Raw genomic sequence first — 22190 nt, 5'->3', positions numbered from 1 at the left:
AAAAACCAGAAGCAGTGAATCGTATATCGAAACAGGGTATTCAAATTCCTAGGCAGACACGTACTTTATTTAATGGTAGGTGGCTTAGACAGGAAATAGAAAAATTCAATGTTACATACGCTGGTTTCGTAAGATACTAATTATTTTTTCATTGTCAGTGGTCGAATATGTGTTTGTGGTTGTTGATATACGTGTATGTGTTTGTGGTTGATTATACGTGTATGTGTTTTTGGCTTTTTATACGTGTGTGTGTATGTCAGTGTTTAAACGACCTTATTTATAATCTTTTTAACAATAATATTACGTATACTTTGGGGGGTTCCAAAAAAAAAAGCAATATGGCAGTCACTATCATATTTATCGTTTAACTTTTGAAACAAGGATGAAGAAGAACACCGTGAGAAGACATTTCCACAATATCAGTGCTTTCGTGTACCGGCACAAGAGATTCAACAAAAGTGTCTTGTGAACTTAAATATACGAACACGCATTTCCATCTTCCAGTTTATATTAAAGCTCTTCCGTTCAAATACCTCATCCTAATTATCTGTTCGGCAATTTCTTGGGTTCTGTCTCTCATTCGCGTTCTGTTCTCGCCATGTGGTCAGACCACCTCAAAATATTCCGATCCAACTTTTCACCAATACTACCCTGTACTTGATACTTCACATATAATTACATATGCAAATGGCTCATTCTAGCAACTTACACATTTTTTTCTCTCGTATGTTTCCAGCACCCAAACTTAACTTTTACAGTTGATGAAATTGTTTAGCTGCGTAAATCCCCAAATTGCAGATATGCAATAGAAACTGCAAGCACATTCAAGAATCAATAGACGCAAAATCTACGTCGTTTTTACCAAGATATTGAGTTATAAAATCCCTTCACTTTCTTGTCTGGTGGCCAAAACGTAGATGATGGTATTCTTGTTTATCCAAAGACCCACCGACTCAAAAATTACTTTGTACAAGTCGGAACTTGGGCTATCAATTTGCAAGGTCATAAAAACAAACCCCGGGAGAGTTACCTGAGAATTCATATTCAGTGTACATTTTCTTGAAGCGTACAGACTCGAAATGTTGTTCGTATTAATAGCATAGGCAAGAAACTAATGACGGAACCAACAGTCTTTCAGTTTTACATGTTGCTAGTAGTGTTGATAATTACATACTTTCTAAGTAAGAATTACTAACTCCTACCAACATATCCGTTAATCAGTCAAGTAACTGAGATGTTAAGAGTCGCCATTCATACCCTCCTTACCCAAAAGTCTATACGACTGACAACTTGATCATCAATCTCTTTATCACCACTAATCCAGGAAAATCCGGCAGTCTTGACCTGGTTGCGTACCGCATCCACTTCTTTGGCACCGTTGGCCCTGCACGAGTCCATCTTTGGGTAGAAGAATCCCTTGCAAGTTGAGTCAGAGAAATAAGTGAGCTTACGATCAACGAAAGGTGCTCCCCAGAAATTACTTGCCTTGCCCCGTGTGTAATCTCCCACAGACAAGAGGCGGTTTGTAACTCTCACTGAATCAAAGTATGCATCGGCAATTACTTCTTGCTGGTCACTGATCAGCGCGACTCGTAGCTCTATGGGGTAAGGAGGTGCTTCGAAGGCTAAATCTCTAGAATCTGATCTCCAGAATCGCTCCCATTCTCCTTTGCACGTCCTGTGAACTGGAAATTTATTGTCGATCCACAACACTTGATCCCTTTCGTGCTCATATCGATGCAGCTCCCAGCAGTAACTGAAACATTCCTCACAGCGAGAGCCAAGGCAATTTGGACGGCCACAAAGGCTGCAGTTTTTCTTCTGAATGTTGCAGTTTTGAAAGCACGTTGCTGAATTTGCAGGAAACTCTCCTGGTCGAACGTCGTAGAAATAGTATCCTAAAAGGAAACAAGATAGTTACAGATGATTTCTTATTTCATGCTTTTAGTGTGAAATTAGACATTCGTGAAATCTTTTCTCTGGAAAAATAAATACATTTGCTTATTTTACTCGGTTAACTAAAAAGAGAAACTTCATTTATTTTGTTTCCAGCTAGTTTATTGTTTCTCTTTTTATGAGGAATTTCGTAAGAAATTTATTTTAAATGGGTTAAATACCTTTGTTACGCAAAATTTAAACAGATGATGTTATAAAACCTGTTATCTCTTCTGAGTTGGAAGTCATACCTTGTTTTTCAGAAGAATATTAAAAAAGTTAATACTGATTTGAGTAATAGAACGCACTGGGCTATGTAATACTTAAGTTATTTTTCAGATGAAATCAAACAGTGAAATAGTAGAGCCGATTTCATGACGGAAAATTTTAAAAATTGATTTCTGTGATGAATCTGTGCAATTTCAGTTATTTGCGGGGGCAAGAGTTCTTAAAAGTAACGAATAACTCTGCGTTGCACCTGACGGTTATTCATCCTAACAAAAACCTGAAAAGAGCTGAAGACAAATGGCAGTTGGTTTGTGAAGAATAAGTTGGCAATATACCCTAACGGGCCGTTACCCGACCTGTGGTAAGGTCTGTAGGAGTTCTGCTGTGGGACTCTGAACTCTGCCTACCCACAGCGAAGAGGACAAATGACTTATTGTGGATTTAGATAATGTCAGAATTAAACTAGCACCGCTCTTGCTCCTAAAGCATCTCATAAATGATAATAAAACCTTCGGAAAAGCAAACTGGGATGCTACAAGAAAATAAGAAAAGGCTGGCAGAGTTGCAACCTTTTTAACCTTTTTAAACCTTCGGGTGCGCAACGGTGAGAGAGAAGAAAATAACAGAGTCCTTATCTAGTAAGAGAAGCCTATGAAGGAAAATAAAAAATCATTGTGGTAAGAAAAATGTAAACAAAATCAAAGGAAGAAAATGACAGATGGTTTGTTTAGATTAACTTGGCTTTATTCCACTTTGGGCTCTTACATTGGCAGGCGGAATGGGAGAGGTAGGAAAGAAAGTATTATATAAATCTCTCTCTTCTGCTAAAACAACAGAGTCGATAATAGCCTTTGGTACAGGCCTTTTGTTGCAAGCAGGGAATGGAGAAGTCGTGAAAGAGAAGAAAGGGTAAATGAAGGGACTATTTTTTGTTGTTGCCATTGATTTATGGTTGTTTCCATGATCCAGTGATGCTCTCGTTGTATGGGGACTGTGGAGATTATAAATGAGCAGTGACACTGCGCCTGCCCGTGCTGGTACGTGGGTGGTGTCCTGCTTGGCGGGTTTAAGGATCAGTGGTACTTTTGACGTCTGATATGGCAAAGGAGTATTTCTGAAAGAATAGGCAGCTCATGTAGGCTACCGAGAGTAGGCGAGTATTTCCTCATCGACATCCAGTGAAGTGTGGTGTTGCTTACACGAGTCATTTTTCAGGAGACTCAGGAAGCGAACCAGGCATCAGACATGTTACTAATACCTACACCCAATGATCAAGACACCATTTATTAACTCCCACGGGTTAATAAAGCACCCCACCACAGTCACAAGACAAGAAGAGGTTTGCAGTCAAAAACCTGTACAGATTTCATCTTGATACAGGTTTTGGTTGCACAGTGCCTGATTGAAAGGTTGTCCAGTCAGACTGGAACACATCTGGCATACGATATAGTCTTCATAACGCAGAAGGTGAAATGCTGCGGGTAAATCTGTAGCTTTCATTAGATTTTTCAGTCTCTCAGGATAAAATTTTGCATTTCCTTTACTGGCTATCCCTGACTGGCCACACTCATAACTCTTTGATATTGTATCAAAGGGTACCTTGTGTTTTTACAGGGTTTAATCTTGCCTCCTTAAACGTTTTATTTCATTATTGACTACTGATAATCCTCAGAGAGGACGTGAAGCATGGTGTGCTAATTCCGTAGGGTCTGATGGCTGTTAATACAATCTGACCATAAATTTTGCTGCCTGACATTACGATCAGGACTAACTGCTATATTTTCTTTAATTCCTACCGAAGGTACCTTGAGGCTTTAAGGTATTAATTTTGCCCGATAAAATTTTCGTATCAATCATAACCATTAATATTTCCGTCACATCATTATCGTCAATGACGAGCTGCTCTAAGAGTTAGTGTCTATGCCAGCAAAAGGCCACCTGATTGAAAAAAAAAAAAAACCTAACTTGTCATCCATGTTGGTTGGTCAAAAAAAAAAGCCACTTACTCCTGTCAAGAATTAATACACTCAGGGGCCACCCGGAGAGCAAGGCCCCCGCGTTGGCCCACGCCACCTTAATTTCAACCAACCAACCGTTCTTGTCCAAAGGAGAAGGATATGTGATATAATGACCAAAACGTCCAACTCAAGTAACAAATTAGTATACAGAACTCGAATACTTTCGAAACGCATTGATGAATGAAAATTTAATACGCAACTTAAGACTCTAAGAAAAGAATTTAAGACGAGAGACAGGGGAAAAAAATCAAAACTTGAATGTATACGAGTTATTATTGTTATTATTATCATCATCATTGTTATTATTATTATTATAAAGGTACGTAAATTATCAACGAGAAAGTTGAAAAGCAAGCCTGAGTGAAAATATACAAAAGCATAATAAAAAAAAAGACAATAGTTAAATACGAATCAAGCTAGATTGCTTTTCAGCCAAATACCAACAAATAAATTGGAGAGTAGAACATATATTTGAGAATATATAAAAACGTGACAAAATTATAAGCACAGGGCAAAATAACATCAAGATGAATACTTGCACTGCCACTCACCATATGCCACTTTCAGCAAACTAGCTCCTTCTGCGCAGAGATCAAATCTGGTGAGGTAGCATTCTTGGGATCGTGGACGGAGAACGAAAGAATGGCAGCCACTCGTTACGAGGCACTGCTTTCCACATTCAAAGGCCGCTTCCTTGCTCACGACGTTTCCTGAATGAATAGAAAGAGCACTGCTGTTTCTTTCATATTTCAAACTCTCTCTCTCTCTCTCTCTCTCTCTCTCTCTCTCTCTCTCTCTCTGTCATAATGTTTATTGAAGTTTCTTTTATAATTTTCAACACTGAATAGGCCTTGTTTTGTCAGTCTCTGACACTGTGTCTCTTTTATACCTCAAGCTTATTGTATATTGTTTACTTATAAAAAGGAATGTAATTTTAAGTCTGGTTTTCTATTATTTATTTTTGGTTCTGTCTTAAATGTATTAGCACATTATGCACAGTGCATTATGCACATTTTCAGTACTTATTGATCTGTTCACAAAAGAATGATACTTTTTAGGATTGGGTTTCACTTTGACTGGGAAGTGCTGAAAAAAAACTCAAATTAATATTAAACTCTACAACTCAATTAAAATCCTTTCCCATATAAGAATTTTCCTTAGGAGTTTCTTTTTACGAAGGGAGGTGCTGTGTCAAAAAATACAAAGCCTGCTAAAATTCGCTTTGAGTGTATGTTATTCCCAAGGTGCAGTGAAGTCGAATTCGATATATATATATATATATATATATATATATATATATATATATATATATATATATATATATACACATATATATATATATATATATATATATATATATATATATATATATATATATATATAGTTTTTTATATTTATATTTATATTTATATTTATATTTATATTTATGTTTATATTTATATTTATACTTATATTTGTATTTGTATTTGTATTTATATTTTTATTTGTATTTGTATTTGTACTTGTATATTTATATCTATATTTATATTTAAATTTATATTTATATTTATATTTATATTTATATTTATATTTATATTCATATGTGTGCGTCGGGGTGGGATATAACATACAGACATACACGCAGAAAGGAGCCATGTAAAGGTGCTTGATAGGAATCAGAGTAAATTTTACTTTCGACTGAAACCCACCACTGAATATCTTGACGGTTCTTATCAAGAAGTCACCAATCCTATGAAATGGAAGGACGTCCCGATACTCTTCCCCTGTCGTTATGTAGTTCCCACGAGTTGTTACAGAGTAAACCAACGACTCGTGGAAACTCCAAAAGCACAAAGGTGATAAGAGAAGGCCCAGGCGCACTCGCATGGTTTTCTGTAAAAGGAAACGCAAGTTATTCTGCGAGGCTTTGTAGTGAACCTCGGTGCAATGTGTTGATGAAATGATAACTCGGGTCATAATGTTTGTTGTATGATGTTTTCGTGTTATTATTATTATTATTATTATTATTATTATTATTATTATTATTATTATTACATAATAATAATAATAATAATAATAATAATAATACGAAAAACATCATACAACAAACATTATTATTATTATTATTATTATTATTATTATTATTATTGTTAATAGTAGTAGTAATAATAATAATAATAATAATAATAATAATAATAATAATAATACGAAAAACATCATACATCAAACATTATTATTATTATTATTATTATTATTATTATTATTATTATTATTATTATTATTATTATTATTATTAAGCTCTCCAGAAAAGGGTATCTTTCGTGGTATTAAATAATATCACAATTTATTGATACCATCATTGTATTAAATGATAACGGAAATTACAGATAATAGCCGTCATAGTAGATTGCAATATCAAATACAGCATTTTCTTGTACCTGGATTTTGTAAATTTCTATTAATTTTTTGCAGAAACAGAAGTCTAATAATAGATTAATGTATTTTTTTAGGGCAAACAGCGCATTGTATATTGTAAGTCATTATATATTACATGATCTAGGGTGGAGTAAATGAATGAATGTTATGTAACCATATGACAAAGTGACATACGCTCCCCCTCCCCCCCAACAAAAACACAACACGCACATATATCCACACTCACATAAAAACAAAAAGGCTAAAAGACTTAGTTTAAGAGTGTGAGAACCAACGCCGCGGAATCAGACAATAAGTCCAAGAAACTTGGTACTTTATCTGTCGAGTAGGATAAGGATTTCACGATACCAGTAGAATAGCCAAAGGTATAAAGAACTGAAGTGCTTCGAAACTTCCACTATGAAGCGAATCTTACCGTTGATTCATGAACACATGGCTAAACATTTTTACCTTTTCAAGTATATAGTTAAATCATAGGTAAATACATTATACAAAGATAACCATTTAATAGACAAGAAATGCAGCTACAGACCAGATAAGTGCGACATGTTTTTCTTTTTCCAAAAAAAAAAAAAAATAATACAAAATCAGTACCTAAATATTAAACTAAAAAAATGGTTAGGAGATACTTGTGACGTCTGTGTATGAAACATCGGACATAAGAGTTTTACATCGCCTTAACTTCCAAAATGGAACTATATCATTTACATGCAATTAATTAGTGGGATGACAGGGACTGGGTGACATATGACAGCTGCTAATAATTTCAGTAATATGCTTGCTCTAGATCACTCTATTGCAACTTTGTGATGTGGACGAAGAAACCTAATAATAACCTGCTTAACACTAAGCAGTGAAACGTCTTTCAGTCTCATCTACTGCGTCTTGGAGTAGGACCGGTAAGCCAGGACTTTGGGCCAGGACGTGAAAGTTGCTTCGTCACGGATTTGACAACGCTGATCTCATGTTTCTTAACAGCCCTTCACAAACCAGCAGCTATTCAGCTGTGCGGGCTCAGCACTTAGAGGTTCTCCTTCCCTGTTAGGATTAACATTATTCTTAAAGATATCAACTGCCTTCATAAGGGCACGGCGTTCTGACCCAATACTCCAAAAGGCTCACGAAATACGGGTGGAGAGACCTCTGCTTCCAGAGACGGAATTTGAGAATGGGCAAAATTTGGTTTAGTACTCAACATCGCAGAAAATGGAAAACAGTCGATAGACTAGCAAATAGCTGGATACTATAAACGTGATAAGCAAACGGAGAATATGAATAAAAAGCGTAAAATAAAAACAATGCAAAATAAAAAGAAAAAACTGGACAAGACGTGGTAGTTTAACACAACGACCATTATCCAACCCAGTGAGTCAAGGAAAAGATTAATATCCCGTCACATGTAATGTTATATCTTTCACGAGCCGTGCGTTTCATTTTAATGTAGATATACTGTAATTACTACCCCGTAAGAATAATGTTACAAGCCTTAGCATGCCCTTGGTCACGGAAATTGTGGGTATATCCTACTCTAAACGACCATTCGTTGTCAAGAAACATCATATTGATATCCATATCCGTTTAGCCTCATGGCTTTGTTAACATTTCGGCTAAGTAATATGAAAAGCTTATGTACAATAATTAAGGATCATCCAGGCATCATTTTTCGTGTTTGAGAAGTGAAAATGTCAGCCAGTCAAAGTAAAAACTCGAGTTCATCACATTGTTATTAAAGACTTGGTGTAAACTTACCTATGTCCGGCATGTGGCTAAATAATTTGCGAAAGGGTGAAAAATTCGATAAGCTCATGCCATTGCTTAATTTGCAAATAAAAAGCATCACAGTAACCAAAGTATAATGTTACAGGAGAAAATGTTCTCCAAGAAAGAAGTCGTCCATACTAAAAGTCACGGTATAATCAAGTACAGGGGTGCCAAAATATTCCTCACACAAGCGAATATGAATTATGATGTACTGTATAGATATATTGATGTACGCTTCAAATTATGCTTTCTGTCACGTAAGGACCTAGAATAAGACATCTTCTAAATGTAGGATAATCTGATACTGGTCTCGTGTCTGTGTGCAGTGCGAAAATTTCCGTGTAATTAACAGATTTTTGAGTTATAAACGCTGTTGTACGAAACCCTGTTCGAAGGCATACCCTAAATGTGTAAAAATAATTGCTGCTTAAAACACGCTAAAAGTTTCTTGGTCCTTGACGAGGTTTGGGAAGGAAACAGTAAGTGAAAGCTTACGGAATATCTGGAAAATTTCCTCCAAGTCCTTCCGGCCGTTACAGAAGTCAGACGCCGGTTAACTGCCTGATCGAAGCCGAAGACCTCGACTCAATCATCAAGTTCGTGACAGACGGATATAGAATATAAGACAAATAATGAAATATGGAACAGAATGTCAGTGCGCGAACGATGACTTCCTTTCAATTTAGTAATTGACTCCATATATACGTTGCACTCACGCGTAGAGGAATTGACAGATGTAGTGGCAAAGTCGATTGTGACCACATCAAGAATTAATCAGTATCTACTCTCTTTTTATGAAGATGTTAGTGACAAGAGCCATGGCTTGCGGTAGGCAATATATATTGACATCAAGAACGGATTTTGTATTATAAATGGATTTCTCGTTATGGTGATTATGGTACTCACAGCCATATTCTTTTATATAATTATTATGATAATGTTGATCGTAATCATTTTCACTACAGTTATTGTTAAGATTATAGTTGTACTGACTTAATAAGGAATTTACTATGTCCTCGTAGGTTAGAAATATATTACAAATGAGAATTCATATCAGTATTATTTATAGCTATATATATTTTTATAGTTTTTTGAATTCTTTTTTACGAACGTTTCTCTTTCTTAGATCAGCATCAATTTTTTACCACTTCTCACCTGTAATCAAAGTAATTATCTACAATAGAATTTATTTCCTCTAGGTCATAAAAATACGTCAGTATCATAAAAATACCCCTGCTGGATAAGTAAGAGAAATTCATTTGCATTATAGGAGTTTATCATCCTTGATTTAGTATATTAATCCGTAACTTATACCTGATAATTGCATACGTGTATCAAGGAATATATTATGATCTTTTCAGTGGCGTGAGGTCGAGAGAATCCGAATGTTCAACTTTAATCAATTTTGTTTACCAGTACGTTTGATTAACTGTTTACCACCGTATTTCAATATACAGGTAGAAAGCCAACTACATATATATATATATGTATATATATATGTGTATAATATATATATATATATATATATATATATATATATATATATATATATATATATCATATATATATATATATATATATATATATATATATATATATATGCATCTCTCTAATCTTCCAAACATTCAGGTATATTGTTTCTATACAACCAAGGAAAATGTATTCATGACTGCTAGCAGATATCAAATCAAAGCCAAGGCAATATGCAAATTATAGATTTTCTTGCTTATCCTTTTATTTTTTGTTCTCTTTTTTTATTTCTTAGGCAGCTCGAGGTTTTTTTTTTTTTGGCTGAAACTGTCAATTGACTCCTCCGTACGTCCTTTTGAGGACGAACTGTCTACTCTACTCTTCTGCCGGGCATTGGAAACTTCCTATTGCATTGCATTTTCTGCACTTAATCTTTGTTCTAATATCTTTTTGTATTGCAAATTATTCGTTTGTTCTGTTTTATGTTACATGATTTTTTAATTTTATTTTTTATTTTTTTAATTCATTCAGAATGGTGGTTAGAGGGGCTGCTTACGAAGCATTGTCAGTTTTCCTGATTTTAACTCTGCGATCCATGGTGGGGAAATCAGAGTATTCCCGAAGGTGAACGCGTGAATTTGTCGGTTGCTATCACGAAAGAATGAAGAGTAGGCCTTTCAGCTATGTAACTGTGTGCGCAACTCCTAGTTCTCCATTTGCAATTGTACCGGTAGTTCTATGTATTAGCAAAACAAAGACCTAATGAGAGATTTCCCGCTAAGAAAGATTATCCTTGCTATATACGAGGAATATAGGTAATTTGAGGTGCACCCTGAAAGAGACAGTGTTCCAGTTTAATCAATGAATAAGTTAATCACTTCTCTCTCTCTCTCTCTCTCTCTCTCTCTCTCTCTCTCTCTCTCTCTCTCTCTCTATATATATATATATATATATATATATATATATATATATATATATATATATATATATATATTCACATCTTTATGTATATATACATACATATATATATACATACATATATATATATATATATATATATATATATATATACATACATATATATATATATATAAATTTTTTTTTTTTTTTTTTTGAAAGTGGTAAGCATCATTTTCGAAAAGAAGGATAAGACAGACACCAGAAACACCTGCTTTAAAAACTTTATAGAACTAAAGATACTAAAGAAAATATGAAGACAGCCCAGTTTTCCTTCACATGATCTGCTTGCTTTACAAATCCTTTGTCCAATACCAAGCAACCGTGACCTCGAAGAAAAGCGCCATGGCCGCCATCACCCAACCTGAAATAAATAAGTTGAGATGATAAACAGTCTCTCACAAGCTTCTTCTTCCAGCTACGTTAAAATGGTTCATCTTCCAAACGGCTTTTCGTCGCTCTTATTTCGATTCTATCCATGTTTGGACAACTTTACTTTACTGCCGCGCGCAATCAACAGCTGATCAATTTTGAAGGTCCGATGAAGTTCTTGCTACCAAGACTAGCCAGGCATTTCAGATTCCTTAACGTTGTCGACTTTGAAGTCGGATGATCTATCATATACAGTGCCACTATCAAAACTGATGGAAAATCACACAGTTTAGTTATTACTGATTCTCCTTTAATCCTCACGGGAGTTAAATACTGAATGTGCGGCTCGTAATCCTTCGTCGCAACCAAAAAGTGTGGCCCATTTGAGTGAATCGGTAACTTTTCGTAAATCACTGGTAAATTTTATTCGTGAGTATCGGTATCAATACATATTCACTCGTAATTTTTCTTTTTTCGAAAAGCTGGGTCACTACTATGAATTTTTTTTTTCAGTTCTGTGGTGCGTGCGATGTTATTAAAATAAATTGAATATTTTCTTATTAATACATTCTTTATAAACCAGTACTTTAAAAGTACATTGAAAACTTAGCCTTTAACGACATCGGTCGCCATCTTATATTTAAGTACATTTTAGACAGTGAAAACAATTGCGTGATAATGTAAGAGAGTAAGTAACAGAATTTGAAATCTACAAAGAAAAAGAGCAAGAATTAGTTCCGCATTCCACACTTTACATAGGACTCATTACATACCTTATATAGGATATAAAACCATCAGAGAAAATGCAGCCGTCAACAGCAGCCTAAGCGTCAATAGAGCAAAAAGATAAGGAAGATATCACAAAACAGCTCACCTCCAATGAGGATAATGAACGGGCCTCCCAAGGCTTCGATGTTTAGAGCTGCAATACTGTCCGAATGATCTTGAGAAGGCGATCGGTAGCACTCGGGAGGTTTGGGAACGTTCTTGTGAAACCACTTCTCTGACAGACCAGACTCGACGAGAGCTAGGACGCTTGACGAGATGCGGATGGAAAGAATTATAGGTCATCATTTAAGATAACTGTTCTATAATAGCTACATTCATTGAGGACAGCAAAACTGATTAAGTTCACTGGTGAGGTTAGACTGAGGTTAGACTTTTTGGGGTTATTTGGTTGATTGTCTCAGTCTGTGTAACAGCTAATCTCTGAAAAATATTGGTGGATTTCAGAGTTCATTATTTTTCCCTGACTGCCGATGGACGGTGGAAGATCTGGTTAGTTTATTTATATATATATATATATATATATATATATATATATATATATATATATATATGTATATATTATATATATATATATATATATGTGTGTGTATATATATATATGTATATATACATATACATATATATACATACATACATACATACATATACATATATATATGCATATACATATATATATATACTATATATATATATATATATATATATATATATATATATATATATATATATATATATATATATATATATATATATATATATATATTCGGATGTATGGATAGGAAGAACAGTCAGCTCATCATTGACAAATTTTATTAATAGCTGCTGCGGGATCACCCATATCCCATCTTTTCTGGCTAAAAGATACAAAAACACTAATTAAAACTTAAAACAGAGTTTACAAAATTAAAATGCTTTAAAGACTGAAAATGACAAAGACAAAATAAGGAATAGAATACCTTCTGTAGTAAAGTCCAGAGGATGAAAGTTTGATGAGAGTAAACAAAGTTAGGAAGTAAACAGGAATAGGGGAGGGTACTAGGCTATGTATAAAGGGGTTGAAGTTAAATGATTATTGAGCGATGGAACAATTTTCTTGATAACCAAAGGATTCCAAAATATTAAGGAGGTGTTCCTTCTGCGTTGTGGTCACTATTTCAAAGTTTTTATAATTTATTGGGTTTTACAAATTAATGAGTGATTCCTAATATTGGACATTTCAGGTTTTGCTAGCCTAAGACCAGTACGATAGCTCAATCCACTGTGGCAATCTGCCCTCACTTTGAGCAACCGGCGCGTACTTCCGACATAAATCTGTTGCGGACTGCAACAGCAAGTATCTGTACACCACGCCCGACTGCATCAATGGAGGTCGTCTCCTTGTGTCTAAAAAGGCTACCAAGACTTTTTTGGGGTTCTTCAAAATTATGTTGACCTTGACAGCTGGGAAGTGTTTGGTTATAATCTGCTTCAGATGTCGTAAAAAATCACCACCATGTACAAAAGGAAAGGAAAAGTAGTATTCTAATTTGGGAACATCGAAAGAAGGAGAGGGAGGGCTAAAATAGTTATTTAAAATGTGCTTTATTTTATGTTGGAATAAAGTCAAGGAAAACAATTTTGTTGAAAATATTTTTGTAAAAGGAAATTTCGTTATGGAAGGAGGACCAATCAGAAGAAAAGTGAAAGGCTCTATGGATAAGGGTGGTTAAGGAATTTAGTTTGAAATTGAATGCACAGGAGCTATAAAAAATTAAGGCTGACCTGTAAAAGTAAGTTTTCTATAAATACTAACTTTGAAAACCTTCAGGAGATCAGGAAACTTCAGTGTCTAGAAAGGGAGTTTACTTTCTAGACACTGAAGTTTCCCGATCTCCCTGAAGGTTTCAAAGTTAGTATTTATAGAAAACTTACTTTTACAGGTCAGGCCTTAATTTTTATAGCTCCTGTGCATTCAATTTCAAACTAAATTCCTTAACCACCCTTATCCATAGAGCCCTTTCACTTTCTTCTGATTGGTCCTCCTTCCATAACGAAATTTCTTTTACAAAAATATTTTCAACAAAATTGTTTTCCTTGACTTTATTCCAACATAAAATAAAGCACATTTTAAATAACTATTTTAGCCCTCCCTCTCCTTCTTTCGATGTTCCCAAATTAGAATACTACTTTTCCTTTCCTTTTGTACATGGTGGTGATTTTTACGACATCTGAAGCAGATTATAACCAAACACTTCCCAGCTGTCAAGGTCAACATAATTTTGAAGAACCCCAAAAGTCTTGGTAGCCTTTTTAGACACAAGGAGCGACTCTCCATTGATGCAGTCGGGCGTAGTGTACAAGATACTTGCTGTTGCAGTCCGCAACAGATTTATGTCGGAAGTACGCGCCGGTTGCTCAAAGTGAGGGGCAGATTGCCACAGTGGATTGAGCTATCGTACTGGTCTTAGGCTAGCAAAACCTGAAATGTCCAACATTAGGAATCACTCATTAATTTGTAAAACCCAATAAATTATAAAAACTTTGAAATAGTGACCACAACGCAGAAGGAACACCTCCTTAATATTTTGGAATCCTTGGTTATCAAGAAAATTGTTCCATCGCTCAATAATCATTTAACTTCAACCCCTTATACATAGCCTAGTACCTCCCCTATTCCTGTTTACTTCCTAACTTTGTTTACTCTCATCAAACTTTCATCCTCTGGACTTTACTACAGAAGGTATTCTATTCCTTATTTTGTCTTTGTCATTTTCAGTCTTTAAAGCATTTTAATTTTGTAAACTCTGTTTTAAGTTTTAATTAGTGTTTTTTGTATCTTTTTAGCCAGAAAAAGATGGGATATGGGTGATCCTGAAGCGCAGCTATTAATAAATTTGTCAATTATGAGCTGAATGTTCTTCCTATCCATACATCCGACTATAAGACTGTTTGGTTTAGCCTCCTGAAATAAGAATATATATATATATATATATATATATATATATATATATATATATATATATATATATATATATATATATATATATATATATATATATATATATATATATATATATATGTCAATTTTTGAACTGTAAGATATCTTGTGGATCAGCCATGAAAAAATATTTATATTTATAATTAAATATTCTGCTTTTAATTCAGTTTATGAAAACATTCCCGTTAGATTTAAAAAAAAAGTTATAACGTTACAGCTTGAAGATAAAGACTTGAAATATTTATGAATCAAAACTTACATTCTATCCGCTTTCTCTTGATATTTAGAGTTTCTTCTGAAAATCAGGGTCAGCATATCCGTGGGACAGACGGTTTCTTTGGCTACGTAAACCGGGCATTTTCCTGAACGTCTGCAAACAGAATTTTGGAAAACTTTTCTCAATGAACTTTCATCTTCGTCTGTTTATTTTGTACAACATTAATTGAAATTCATATTAGGCAAGCCAAAACGTTTTCGTGTATAATGTAAATCTTTTTGCACATCGTAAATCTTTTTTGATATTTTTACTATGTATACTCGTATATACACACACACATGTATGTATATGTATAATTTGACGGCATTTATAATCAACAGTTAATGCACGATTATAAACAAGGTGACACCATAGTGCTGGCAATGTAAACCAAAAAGGTATAAGGAAATATTAAGATAACAGGGAATATAAAAACTTGTTTTAACATCGCTTAACAGAAATGATCAGCTTATAAAACTCAGCTTCAGTGTTAAGACTCTCATATCTGCCATACTTTTTCGTCATAAGCATGTTAGTTGCTCTGCATAAAAAAAATCAGAGAGAGAGAGAGAGAGAGAGAGAGAGAGAGAGAGAGAGAGAGAGAGATTTGAGAGAGAGAGAGAGAGAGAGAGAGAGAGAGAGAGTTTGGGAAAGAGAGAGGGAGAGAGAGAAACAGAGAGAGAATTTGAGAAGAGAGCGAGATAGCTGAAGAGAGAGAGAGAGAGAGAGAGAGAGAGAGAGAGAGAGAGAGAGAGAGAGAGAGAGAGAGAGAGAAAGTGGAGCGCGTTTCTAAAATTATTCGAACTTTTTTACCTAAAATAGTTCCAAATAATCCGAGAAATACTGATGGTGTTGCAAAGGGTGACGAATTTTCCATTGACGATATCTTCGCTGGCTTCACTGCAGCTTGGTATGAATCCTTGAAGTCCTTCGTACACCTTCCTATAGACAGGGTCAGGAGATTCCTGTAAAATATTTGTGAAATTATTTTTTGTTTCTAAGTTTGTTTGACAGTATTCAGGCAAAAAAAAAAATGTTTTTCGAAGACAATTTCACGTGGGTCATAGTTGTTTGTGCTGTTGTCAAATTTATTTGAAACTGTAAAAAGCAGCGTTATTATTATTATTATTATTATTATTATTATTATTATTATTATTATTATTATTATTATTATTATTATTATTATTACACAGGGAAAGAAAGAGTTCTCAAGACGTGAAATGAAAAATATAATTGATTTCCAAAATAGACGAGCGTTCGGTGACCCCAACTCTTTGTAAAGGTGAACAAGGTCCCTCCTCTTCAAAGCTTACATCCCTCCCTACCTTTCCTTAATTGTAATCACCTGTCGTCAGTCAAGAGGATCACCTTAGGTCAAGCCTAGCTAAAACCCCACCTGTAACTTTTGCGGAATCTACTAACAAACAGATGAAAACAAAACAATACCCGTCTTATATAGGTTGTATTGAAAAAAGAATTCACCATTACTGTAGGACAAGTGTGTATCATGTTACTGATATCAGTAATACTACTGAATGGAATGTTATGTCTATGGTTAGCAACGCATTACCTAACTCTGTCCTCGCCAATTAAGATTTTGGGCGACCGTCAGTTGCCCTGTACCCACCATAGGAAAAGACGCTTCTATAATAAACCATCAACACGGGAATAGTGCCTCTTACTTACCCTGCCCATAGAGTATCCTATACTTACCTGAAAAAACTTGTTGAGGAATGTACCACCAACAATGCGCCAAGGAATTTTGTCTTGAGCCACCAGATCTGCCAGGGAGTCTATTGGAATATGGACTTTTGGGAGGGTCAGCATGGCAGTCAGGATCCCACTGTAGGATTTCATGAACACCAGGGTAGCGATGAGCCAAGTAAGGGCTATTATCCTCCCTCCAGCTTGGTTTGGAACCTTTTCAGTGGCTGTTCGAGGATAAAAGGTAGTGAATATTCAGACTTTATCAGTTTTGATCAGTATCACTGATGTGAGCAAGCAATTAAGAATTTCATAAGTTCAGAATTTTTCTTAGTATACGGAGTGACTTAATGTGATTTTGTAATGAAGAATTTCGTACAGTAATTAATGCCTCAATTCTTGGCATGAATTGATGAAATTAAACCGCCGTTTTGACGTGAATTGACATATCTTTGTTACGAGAAATTTCAATAACCAAGAAAAATTTCATAAAGTTTGTTATGCATAGATATGAATTTCCAACCAAAATTTATATTCATTCTCAAATATTTAAGTTTGTCTTTAATCGATGAATGTGCAATATTCAGATTAACCAATATAGAAGTGATCACTCTAAAGTCTTCTTAAAAGAATACCCGTGTTCAGCTTACTTAAACACATTGTGTTTTACTAAATTATACAAACAAATAAAGAATCAATAAACAGATAACATATATGCATACTTAAAAACCAATAAAGGTTAGAGAGGCGAAGGAAATTATCATTGTGCATTGAAAGAAGCTTTCATTGCTCCTGTTGTCTGTTTTCATAACACAGGAAAATAAGTATTTATCTCAGACGATAATCTAACCGAAGTTGTGATGTAATCTAATGCAAAAAGGGAATGTTCTTTTCGCCAGATCAGTCCTGAAGCACTTACTTTGGTTAAAAGCGTTTCGTAGGTCCACAGTAGACTTCTGCTGAAGACGTTGTCATTTTTCAGTCCAGAGAGTTTATTTTCGATGACTTCTGTCATTGCAAGAGCGAATGTTATTGCTAGAAAACTAACAAGAGTCAGCATCCAGGTCTGAAAAGAACAGATGAAATTATGAACGTACGCCATTAAGAAATAAAAGCTTGGTTTCTTTCCCAGTAAGATATGAACCTACAGTACTAATGGGCAGTAAATTTTGTAATAGATAAAGTTACCGGAGTAAGTAGAAAATGCAATAATATAAAGGCTTACTGGAATATTAATGATGGCTTACCGGAGTAGTTATTTAGGAAAAGTCCTAAGATTTGGGCTCATTGGGGCGTAAATACTGTGAATTTCGGAGTATGTGGGTGGATTGCCTTATACGAGCACAGCATGTTCCGTTAGTTATGGACTACTTGAGTATTCATGCAGTTAATTTCGTTACGTAAAGGTTTACTACAGTAGATTATAGATATGACATATTTCATACTAACTGGGTTTATTGGAGTTTTTAACGATAAGTTTGATTAATTACAAGGTGGCTTGAGCATGTTTTCGAAAAAAAATTGCAAGATACGTTGTTATCAAAGTATGCGTTCACCAAATTTCGTATGATACGAATTTACCACAGTAGGTTTGCAGTGCATTTCGCTATGCAAGTCCTTACTGGAGTATAAATACAGCATATATCCTAAATAGAGGTCTTATAGGATTACACAAGCAGCTAGCTTCATGAGATCTGGACTCTCCTGAACAGGTATGAGCAATTTTCAGAGATACAGGCTTATGTATAAAGTATCCATAATACACAGACTTACTAGTTTGTATGCTGACAGTGGCATATATAAGCAGATTATTGCATGATATACATCCTAATTGGAGCATGAAGGTGGAATATTTCAGAAGGTACAGACTTACTGAAGTATGTCAATAGTACATTTATTGAGATGGGTAACTGCTGGTACGAATGCAGAAATTTTGAAAAAGTTGCCACTTGAAATAAGTAAAAGCTAAACAGCACTATTTGAATAAGTGCAGACTGTGATAATCTCCAGAACGATTTTCTTCTTTTCTTTTCTTTTTTACCTCTAAGGAATACGGCTTAACCAGTCCAGTGATGTCTGCTTCCAATTTCGGCCTGGGAGTGATGAGGAGGCAGTTCTCGAACAAGTAAGGGAAACTGTAGCTCACCGCTTTAGCTCTTTCCACGGTGTAACTGAAGGTGGAGATGGCAAATTCTACTTCCTGCGGCAGAAAAGAGCGAAGAGGAGCAAATTAGAAGGTAAGGAGCTGTTTTCAAAAGTTCCAAGGTAAGGAGCTGTTTTCAAAAGTTCCCTTCGCACACTTTATGAATTGTGTTCATGGAAACCTCGATAAAATTTTCCCAGCTGTAATCATAAAATAGCCCTTTAGGATACTCACACATGTAGACAGACACATAACTGCATATACTCAAACACACACACACACACACACATACATATACATATATATATATATATATATATATATATATATATATATATATATATATATATATATATATATGTATATATATTCGTTCGTTTCCGTCACATACACTTGAAGGCGTAAAAATCGCGTCTTGAAGAGGCTGAATGTCAACTGAAATTGTAAAGATAATTCTCTTATTCTATATTTATAAAAATAGACATATGGAATTCTAAATCTGACTTCGAGGGAACTCACCGATCTATTTACCATTCCAACCATTCCCGTCCAAGATCCGTTTGGAAGGAGGTTGCCAAAACTTCCGTCTGGGGGCAGCACTACTTGATGACTTCAGAAAGTAAATAGATGTTTTAAGAGTGCTGTTAATTTTTGTACGTTTTATGGGACAATATAATTTCAAATCAGTCCACAATTGTCCTAGAATAATTTAAAAAGCAGCGATAGGTACTTTATTATCATGACTTTAGAAGAAAAGGAAGCAGACTGAAAACTGTTTTAATTTATCTATTTGGCAATGGTAGTTTTCAAATTTAGTAAAATATTTCTAAACAGTACAAAAATTAACGTAATTCTTAAATACGTGTTTAGTAAGGAAAAGTTTCAACTAATAGACAGTACTTCTAACTAACAAAATATGAATTCTATTTTGGTAACCAAACTATAAAGTGTTCACTGGGAATTCTTAACTAGTAAACATTTCTTTTTTTACTTTCCTTGGACACATCAATAATATGGGAATTACTTGAAGGATAATTCCTAGCTTGCAAAAAGAAAAAAAAAGCAAGTCTAAAGTATGGACTTTAATAACAAAGACTACTGCATATGTGAGTAAGTTGAAATTCACTTCATAGTCCTCAAATGGTATTGAAATTACAGAAACAATGTATTCTCTTCCCTTACTCTACATTCATGGCTTCTATGAAGACCTCATGAAAAGCGACGGGTAGATCCCCGTAGTACGTTTCCCCATCGTCCATCACGTCAAGCTAATCAAGAATTTAAAGAAAATGGAAGGTACAATGAGTTCATTCTAATAGTCCAATTAGATATTGTATTGCAAGTTTTTCAGTTTGACAAATGTAGGGTTTGGAAAATGTAAAACAAAGTCGCTATAGGGGGTAAGATTCAAGATAAAGCACTTTTCAAAAACAGAATACCATGGTATCAGATATAATAATAATAATAATAATAATAATAATAATAATAATAATAATAATAATAATAATAATAATAATATAAGTGGCAGTGATGGTAGTAGTTGTATAGTAGCAGGAAGATACGGACAGCTCTTTTAATTTTAGGCTTTATTTAGGACCCTTTTCGACTTCTACAACATAAAATATATATATATATATATATATATATATATATAATAGATATAGATGTATATTATATATATACATTATATATATATATGTATATATCACATTACCACAGTTGAAAAATAAGAGAAGGGGTGTGGGTCCTGACCGGTTTCGACTTCACTTCAAGCCATTGGAAATCAAGTCGAAACCGGTCAGGACCTACACCCTGTCTCTTATTTTTCACCTGTGGTAATGTGTGATAAAATGAATCACGTACAAAAGTGATTATGATCATATATACATACATATATATATATATATATATATATATATATATATATATATATATATATATATATATATATATATATATATATATATATAAAGTAACACAGGTAGGCTACTTCCGCCACATCGTTACCTTCACAATAAGTTTATGACGTAATCGTTTAGGTCACGTAACCAAGGGAATACTCGGAATATCAAGCTCCGCAACACGAGATGACGAGCCACTTCGCAGATTAAAACACACACACGTAACGCAAAGGTAAAAGGTCTGAAAAAAGTGAAACGCACTCAAAAGAAACATGAACAGAGGAGCGCAACTTCCCCGGGAACTAGGTTTTAGAATTGATACACTCACCGTGTACATGGCAACCTTCAGAAAGGGTCGTTCTTTACCCATACTCGTTGCCGTCGAAGGAAATCCCTCCCGCTATGAGGCTTCAGATCTGACCAGGAGATCACTGTGTAATAGGAATTAAATATTTTATTTTTTCAGCCATATTGTGTGTGTGTATATGCATATATATATATATATATATATATATATATATACATATATATACATATATATGAAATTATTTGTAAAACAATAATAAGAAAGTCATAAGGATATACTGTATATATATATATATATATATATATATATATATATATATATATATATATATATATATGCTTATGACATTCTTAATATTGTTTTACAAATAGTTCATATACGTCATTCTTATTATGGTATTAGGTTATTACCTTCATAATTTAGTAATAATAATAATAATAATAATAATAATAATAATAATAATAATAATAATAATAATAATAATAATAATAATAATAATAGTAGTAGTAATAGCATTTTGGCTGTTTTCTATGAATATTCATCAATAAGCATTTAAAAATGCAATCAAGTTAATGACTATATTTTAAAGACTTTCAATTAAATAAAAAAGGTAGAGGATATCGGAGGTTAACCTGCAGCTTCTTTCGCGGTGCCTCCCGACCGAGTGATACTGCCTTGGTTCTTGTCAGCTATTGTAGACCCTCATTTCCTCGGGATTCTCCTTAATTATATGATTAAAAATGCACGAGGATTCAAGCGAAGTTGTTTTCGATCAATGGTTAATTATTTTGGTTTTGGAATGTCGCTAAGAATTGTGTTATTTAGACTGAATGATTCAAGCATGGAAAGGGAATTCACTCGTCTTCAGTTGGCTCCTGTAATTCATCAGGGGTCCAATTTAGAGAAGCTTTCGAGATTACTTTTTGGTTTCTTTCGCTTAAATTGAAATGGGTTCGC

General features: G+C 34.2%; 2 protein-coding genes across 2 annotated transcripts in view; both read right to left on the bottom strand.

Annotated features, from left to right (window-relative positions):
* Positions 1-262: 262 nt before the first annotated feature.
* On the bottom strand, positions 263-18388 carry LOC136848527 (uncharacterized). Its single transcript, XM_067120798.1, has 6 exons — positions 18373-18388; positions 16892-17109; positions 15992-16143; positions 12031-12191; positions 4733-4891; positions 263-1898 (listed from the first exon to the last, which is right to left on the bottom strand). The coding sequence occupies exons 1-6, from the start codon at positions 18386-18388 to the stop codon at positions 1252-1254; spliced, it is 1353 nt and encodes a 450-aa protein (XP_066976899.1). The 3' UTR covers positions 263-1251.
* A 153-nt stretch (positions 18389-18541) lies between these two features.
* LOC136848526 (probable glutamate receptor) overlaps positions 18542-22190 on the bottom strand; it is a 16568-nt gene continuing 12919 nt past the window's right edge. Inside the window, exons 9-10 of the mRNA XM_067120797.1 lie at positions 18924-19082; positions 18542-18586 (exon numbers count right to left, since the gene is read on the bottom strand). Of these exons, the coding sequence (XP_066976898.1) occupies positions 18542-18586; positions 18924-19082 (204 nt within the window). The remainder of the gene's footprint in view (positions 18587-18923; positions 19083-22190) is intronic.

The sequence above is a fragment of the Macrobrachium rosenbergii genome, chromosome 19, assembly GCF_040412425.1.
Source record: "Macrobrachium rosenbergii isolate ZJJX-2024 chromosome 19, ASM4041242v1, whole genome shotgun sequence".
Classification (NCBI taxonomy): Eukaryota; Metazoa; Arthropoda; class Malacostraca; order Decapoda; family Palaemonidae; genus Macrobrachium; species Macrobrachium rosenbergii.
This window is presented reverse-complemented; position numbering and strand designations above follow the sequence as displayed.

Bases quoted from the DNA above. Each gene is read 5' to 3' on its own strand.
- LOC136848527 (XM_067120798.1), bottom strand. The intron at 16,144-16,891 runs GTAAGTATAGGA...AATATTTTACAG, and splicing joins TCCTCAACAAGTTTTTTCAG to GAATCTCCTGACCCTGTCTA. The intron at 4,892-12,030 runs GTGAGCTGTTTT...CTATTCATTCAG, and splicing joins GTTCATTATCCTCATTGGAG to GAAACGTCGTGAGCAAGGAA.